This window comes from Pan paniscus, chromosome X (assembly GCF_029289425.2).
Source record: "Pan paniscus chromosome X, NHGRI_mPanPan1-v2.0_pri, whole genome shotgun sequence".
NCBI classification, from domain to species: Eukaryota; Metazoa; Chordata; class Mammalia; order Primates; family Hominidae; genus Pan; species Pan paniscus.
In genome coordinates this window covers 155,226,960-155,234,608 of record NC_073272.2, presented here as the reverse complement: position 1 = coordinate 155,234,608, position 7,649 = coordinate 155,226,960, and the positions used below count along the sequence as shown (strand labels likewise).

The 7,649-nt window shown below is 39.9% G+C and overlaps 1 protein-coding gene across 1 annotated transcript; it reads left to right on the top strand.

Annotated features, from left to right (window-relative positions):
* The first annotated feature begins 792 nt into the window (after positions 1-792).
* On the top strand, positions 793-7,123 carry RAB39B (RAB39B, member RAS oncogene family). Its single transcript, XM_003809950.5, has 2 exons — positions 793-1,281; positions 4,137-7,123. The coding sequence occupies exons 1-2, from the start codon at positions 1,067-1,069 to the stop codon at positions 4,561-4,563; spliced, it is 642 nt and encodes a 213-aa protein (XP_003809998.1). The 5' UTR covers positions 793-1,066; the 3' UTR covers positions 4,564-7,123.
* The last annotated feature ends 526 nt before the right edge of the window (positions 7,124-7,649 follow it).

Here is a 7,649-nt window from a genome sequence, read left to right as displayed (position 1 = left end):
AATAAAATAAAATTACACATAAAAAATACAAAGGATATGAAGAGACAATTCCCAGAGGAGGAAATGAAATGGTCAATACACAAGACTTGGTATTGACCTCATCAGTAGTCAGAGAAATGTAAAAATAAAGCAATGAGACATATTTTTATTTAACTAAATTCTATTGAGAAGAATTAAGAAAGAATAAAACATACATATGATGCTTGAAATAATAATGCAGAGCGATGGTCTTTTCCCACATTGCTGGGTAGAATTTAAACTGTTAAATAGTTTTGGAAAGTAGAATGCCCATGTCCGTTAAATTTAAAATACTTATACTCTTTGAATTCATGGCCCCTTTTTTAAGACTGTAGCTCACAGAAATAAAATACGTGTGGCTACACTTTAAAATAAGTTATGACAAAAGGGAAATTAGGTGGAAATGGAAAGATATTTATGATGCTTTATTAATTGCAAAAAGCAATTATTAATTGAAAGTAAGGCCTCAGTTTAATTTTTGTAAAAACAAACAGCAATAAATGCATATAGGAATACAAACACATATAATATTTGTGTGTTTATGTGAGCATGGAAACACTTGTAGACTAATATATAATTATGTGCCTTCCCTTTTTTGTGCAGTTTTGTATTGCTTTGCTAGTTTCAATGAAAAGGTATGACATTGGCAGTTTGAACGACAGAGAACAGTTTTAATGAACAGAGGGTGCGTGGGGTAGTTAGAAAGGGAGGGATCGCGCTAATGTTGCAGCCATTTTGTGTGCGCTCCTCTTACAGATAGTGCGGCGGCCCAGGCGTCGCGTCTACGCGGGGGATTACAGTAACCCGGTTGTCAGTGATGAGTCAGAGTGCGTGGTGCTGATGCTGCTGCCATTTCATCACCTTTGCGAGCGCAGCATCCATCCCTCCGCTCTCCTGGCGCCTGGGCCTACCCAGCTTCGGGCTCCCAGGCCAGCGATGCGCTCGCGGCTGAGCTAGATCCTGCCGAGCCGCGCTCTCTGAGGCGTCGGCGGGGCGCCCCCTCCCGCCGTCCCCGGTCCGGGCCAAGGAGACCTGCAGAGCCGCGGCCATGGAGGCCATCTGGCTGTACCAGTTCCGGCTCATTGTCATCGGGGATTCCACAGTGGGCAAGTCCTGCCTGATCCGCCGCTTCACCGAGGGTCGCTTTGCCCAGGTTTCTGACCCCACCGTGGGGGTGGATTTTTTCTCCCGCTTGGTGGAGATCGAGCCAGGAAAACGCATCAAGCTCCAGATCTGGGATACCGCGGGTCAAGAGAGGTTCAGGTGGGAGCGCAGTCCGGGCCCGCAAGCAGTGGGAGGGTCTTCGGGGTTTGCACCGCCTCTGGGGAGAGAGGACTTCCTGGTTCTAGGTGCGGTCCAGGAGGGCAACACCAAGGGTCTTGGGGATTCTGCCGAAGCCCACCTTCGGCTAACCCGGAGTTTAGTGCAAGGAAAGAAGCGCCCTGACAGGGAAGGCCGGTCAATAACACATATTGCTTGCACCACAACTCCACCAACCTGCCCTTTGGTGGCTAATAAACTAGCTGGAATTGATCTCTGTATCTGTAATTCATCAATCTCAGTCCCTATGTTACATACTTTCAAAAACGTTCCCAGGTCATCCTAACATAACTGACAGAGATTTAAATACATAAATACATGTGTATTATGTTTTATTTCCACATCTGTGTGTGTGCACATATATATATGCTAACATATGTTCCAACATAAAGGAAATAGATACCATTGATTCCTTCTTGCAACCAGCACACATTCAGTGATCATCTACTATGTGCCAGACTCTGGGCTTGTTTCTGGGAAAACAGTGTGAGGAAACTCACACAAGGGGATGCCATGTAATCTAAACAGACAAAGCCCCTTCATTCTTGGAACTTCTGTGCTAACGTAGTTGAGGGAACTAGATAATCAGCAATTACGAAAGTGTGTCTTGCTCATATTTGTATGCCCACTCCCTACTGTAACACTTGGCACAAAATGAACATGCTTAATTTCAATCAATGAATTCATTGAATAATCAATGAATATGTTTACTTTCACTCAGAACCCTTTGCTTTTCTATTGTAGCATGTATTATTTGTAATTATATGTATGAACACAGAGGAGGAAAGGTTAACTGGAGAAGATGAGACCGGATGAGTATGACTGCCCAAGCAAAGACAGGAAACGCCCAGGGATAGGAAACAGCATGAATAAAGACAGAAGTGAGAGGGAGCAGAGTGTACACAGAAAACTTTGCAGAGAACAATTTGAACTAAAGTAGAGCAGCAGGAACCAGATCAAGAAAACTCAATAGCCCAAGTTTATGATCATTTACTCATTTATCTATTGAAAACTAACTAAGCATAGAAGATACTGGTTGGGTAATTGAAGAGGGGTAAGGAGAAGAAATAATTACAAACTTAACTTACCTCCAGCTCCCCACTTCCACAAACACCACTGTGGAAAATATCCTTGTACAGGTTCACTTTGAACTTGCGATTGCATTTCTCCTAAGCAAAGAAAGGTATCTTTTATGTGTTTGTTGGAATTTCTTTCTATATGAACAGCCTGTTCATATCCACTGCTTATTTATTTATTGGGCAATATGGACTTGTAAGAGTACTTTATAGATTAAGAATATTAACCCTTTCCTGTCATGTATGTTGTAAGATATATTCCTAGTTTATCATTTGTCTTTTCACATTATTTAAGATTTTTTAATGTAGGGAAGAATTTAAGGTTTATGTAGCCTTATGTCCGTGCTTAGAAGGCCTTTGTCACTTTCTTTGCTAAGTACTCACAAACAATTAATGTAATAATATATTCCAGAGTTTTGACAGTGATCTACAGCTTGCTTGTTGATTTCTTGAATCAAGCTTCTCACAAATCAAAACCTTTGTTTGTTCATGTCTAAATTTTCTGGTAAATCTACCATTCTCCATGAATCTTCAAACCTAAGAGACGAGAAATGCTTTCAGTCCCCAGGGCTGATTTGCCTGATTTTGGAGACTAAAAGTCATTTGTAAGTTTTACTTTTACCATCATCTAGCTTGGACTGTAGGTCCCTGGACAATGCTTGTTCTGCTAACATTGAGCCATTTTCTCTAAGCTATTGAGTCCTTCATTGTCTATCTTCTTTATCTGAGGAGACAGAAAACCTAAAAATAGACATAGGTAAAAAAAATCACAGTAGTCTAAAGCAAGTGACTGCAGAGACAAATAGGTCCATACCCTGTAATAAGCTTTAATACACTGTAAGCAAAGTGCCATAATGTATATTTATAATGAGGCTCCTCAAGTCAAGAAGTTAAAACATGTGAAGTTTCTTCTGATGGCTCCTGAGTTGAGTTGGCCTCTCTGAAATGTGTCAGGAAACAGGGCTGAGAGGCACTTTGCCTGAATCCTTCGCCATCTCTCTTTTTCCCATTCCCACAGGCCTTGAAAATAAAAAATAAAATTGTGTTTCTCCTCACAGAAGAGATTGAGGATCCCTGTTAGCTAATAATAATAATAATAATAATAATAATAAACAATAATAATAATAATGGAAAGAGAAAAAAACATGGTAATGATAAATGGAAAAAATGGAGTAGCAAGATACCTACTTTAAATATTTTGTTAACTATCATAAATTCATTTCTGTGTTTTAAAAATCCTGTTTCAACTGCTAGCATTTGTAATGAACTCTCCACGTCACAGAACACTTTAATATCCATTGTTTCATTTTGCCTCATGGTAACACTGTGACTTGGGTATCCTATTTTGCAGAAAAGGAAGTCTCTGTCAGTTATTCAGATTTGGGGGGTGGGAGAGTTAGTTGTAGTTTTACCTGAAGGCAAGAAATAGAACTCAGTTATGTCCCAGGGTCACTCTCCAGTGCTGAATCCATGGAAAATGCCTAAAAGTTCATGAACATTCGTTTCTAGAAGATGCCCATCTCAAAGTTTGGCCCAATTGGAAACTCACATATTAGTAGTAGTATGGAATGCCATTTATATTCCTTTGTTTTTTTTAAAAAAAGAAAATCATTTTTATTAAAGGACTGTGTCACTAACCAGGAACACTTGAATATACTGAGTTCATTGACATGCAGAAGTTTGGGCACGGCCTTTACTCTTTACTTCTTTCTTGTGTTTTAGATCCATCACTCGCGCCTACTACAGGAACTCAGTAGGTGGTCTTCTCTTATTTGACATTACCAACCGCAGGTCCTTCCAGAATGTCCATGAGTGGTTAGAAGAGACCAAAGTACACGTTCAGCCCTACCAAATTGTATTTGTTCTGGTGGGTCACAAGTGTGACCTGGATACACAGAGGCAAGTGACTCGCCACGAGGCCGAGAAACTGGCTGCTGCATACGGCATGAAGTACATTGAAACGTCAGCCCGAGATGCCATTAATGTGGAGAAAGCCTTCACAGACCTGACAAGAGACATATATGAGCTGGTTAAAAGGGGGGAGATTACAATCCAGGAGGGCTGGGAAGGGGTGAAGAGTGGATTTGTACCAAATGTGGTTCACTCTTCAGAAGAGGTTGTCAAATCAGAGAGGAGATGTTTGTGCTAGTCAGTTCTTTTATTTCCAAAACATGCTCTCCTACTTGAACTGAAAAGTAAGAGAAATAAATAGAATCTTTGTGTAACTGATGAGAACTCAACCTCCATTTGGATACCAAGTGAGCCTCCCTCTCAGGGGGACTCTGACAGACTCGTGTGCGGGTGGATGGGGGTGCCTGAGTGCTGTGACCAAGGGACTGAATTGCTGACATGGGCCAGGCCAGGCACTGTTTTGTGGCCCATGCTAGGCAGTGGCTGCTCCATGAGCCCTTTGTGGACCACATGTTAAAGGCCTGGGGTTTAGGAAGCTAAGTCCCAGGAAAACATACCTACAGACAGGACAACTATTCCTTGGTATTTGAGCTCACTTATAGGCCATGAACATAAAGAAATACATAAAGGGGAAAAAAGTTTCACATTGGGGACAATTAGCATAACTAAACAAAGATTATGAGCTCTACTTATTCCGTGAGAATACCCTGCACCAAAGGTGTTTGCTGGGTTTGGTTAAAAGGTACCAATTAGCTTTTAACAGCTTTCTGTAAAATGAGGAACACAGACCAAAAGGTCTGGTGTTCAAGTAAAAATGATGTGACTATGGAAAGGAAGGCAATCTACACAGTTATTAGCACATTTCAGAAAATGAACACCCTTGTGATAGAATTACCAGCTGTATGAAACAAATTGTCCCATGCAAATTACCCTATAACTAGGAAAGAGACACTATAACCCAAATGCCATACCCCCTTTTTCCTTTGACCATGCCTGGGATTTCATTGCCTTGGCACCTGCAATCTGAAGTAAACAGTCTGCTTGCTTCTTCAGGCACGTGACAGTGACAACACAGTGACTGCCTCTGAAAAGAGCCCTGAGGCAAACACTCTCTCCTGCTGAACAGGAGGCACTGTAACCCTTACAAACAGCTTACAGTTACTTGGGCTACTTATTTGATCATCATAACAGGCCTACGAGGTTTTTGCCCCATTTTACAGAATAGTAAACTAAGAGCCATGAGAATCACTTGGCCAAGGTCAAGGACTCGTGACTCCTAGCTCTTTTCACTGCATCATACTGCTGTCAGATGAATAAATGATTATGAATTTGTTTACTTGGGAAGAGATATGACTATAAATAAATGTTCTCTACATGTTAGGATATGTTTTCCTTATTGATTACAACTCAGCTATAATCCTGAGGGAACATGGGAAGGAATCAAAGGTAAAGCCCATTCAGGCATTATTGACAAGAGGGCTTTAAACAAGTGAATAATTGCACAACTAAAAAGACATTAGAACTGTGTGGGCTATAAGTGTTCTTATCACTGAGACACAGTGGATTTTTATTGAAAGGAACCACGTACAGCAATGCGGAGTGGGATAGGGATAAAATACCCACCCCAAAATGACCTTGGCCACCTGTCTGCCATATACGTACACTGAGTTCCTGTCTACCCAAGAGAGTCAGCCCTTAATTCTCAGGTGAACAAACAGCTAACTGCATCAGCAAATTGGAATGGCTGGCTTGAAGTTTCCATTATTTTCTTGAAGAGAGGTGATGCTTTAAATTACTTTTTGGATTGTAGCCAGTTCAGCTAGGCAAAAGCCATACTTTTCACAATTAAAAAAAAAAAACTATTCTGACTAGAGTCAGGTTTCTCATATCCATTGTGATAGGAAGGCCTAAGAATGACAAATCGCTTTGAGATATAATATTGAACTTCAGTATGAATGTGACCGAATCTGAAACTTTGGGAATTTGCTTCAGCCAGAATAAAGAAGCCAAATCATGAAAATTATGGAAGACTATTCTGCCACCTGTGCCCCAAGTTGGATGAGCAAACCACTTTGGATCAGTTCACAGCATTAACTACAAGTGAACTGATCATCTTCTCTATATTCATTTCACAAGAGCTGGCTTAGGTGGGGTAATTAAATTGCCACCTTCGTGGTTGTAAAAGACAAATAAAACATGGCAAATTTCATTAACACAAAATTTCATCAACTGCTATACTGAATTATGTTTAGAAGATTCTGAAAGCAAGATTATCCAGTGGGTAAATGAGAGTCGACTGGATTCTGTCAGTTCAAAAAAGGAAAGAAACAAAACTTCCCTACAATTTTCTTCACTAAAATTTATTATATGTACACTATTCCCACTCCTGGCATTTTCTGGCAGGTTTAAAAATATTCAGCATAAATCCAGCAGAGGTGGCTGAGCTTAATTGCTTAAATAAGTTCTAGAAAATTTAAAAATCATTTTAGTAGAATTCAGTACCGTTGTCACTGCAATAAGTGGGTTTTAGAAAATAAGTGTGAAAAGAATCAGGTGTTAATATAATACTAAGGATAAAGCTTTAGAAGCTATTTTACTACATAGGTAAAGAAAAGATAAACTAACTTGTAACAAAGACCACAACTGCATGTTGGATTAGATTGTCTCATTTCAGAATAAAATGTACTGTATACTTTTCCTCACTTTGTTGTGCACTGTAATGAAATGTGAAAAATGCTTTATTTAGCTGTATGTGAATGAAAATATGCTTGTATTTAGTAAAATGATTGATTATGTGACTGTGAGATTCCAAGTGTGTGTTATAGCTATTTCCAGAATCTGTTACTACAGCGTAGCAACTACTACCAAGGATATCAATAAGATGTGACATATAGCATACACAATCGTATTCACCATTACCTTAAAGCCAGAAAGAGAATATAATTTTTGAAAGTTATCTGACATCATATCAAAAGTCACTGGGACCTCAATACTTCCTGGTGAGCATATGCCACTTTGAGAAAAGTTGGTTCTGTCAAGCCTAAATCTTCATCATGATGATTTTTAATCAAGAGTCTTAATTCTGTTGCCAAGTAGTTGATTACAACTATTATGTTCCCTGGAAAGTCTTCTTTTTTCCAGGCTAAGTTGCCTCAGCTTTTTCATATCCTACTACGGCATGCTTTTTATGCCAGGATCACTTACAGTGTGGCACCAACATAAGAACACAATAGTTCAGCACATTTCCCAGGATTGATAGTACACATGAGGGTGGGGGGAGGGTTAAAAAAAAAAAGGAAAGATAATGGATTCTGAGTCTAGGCA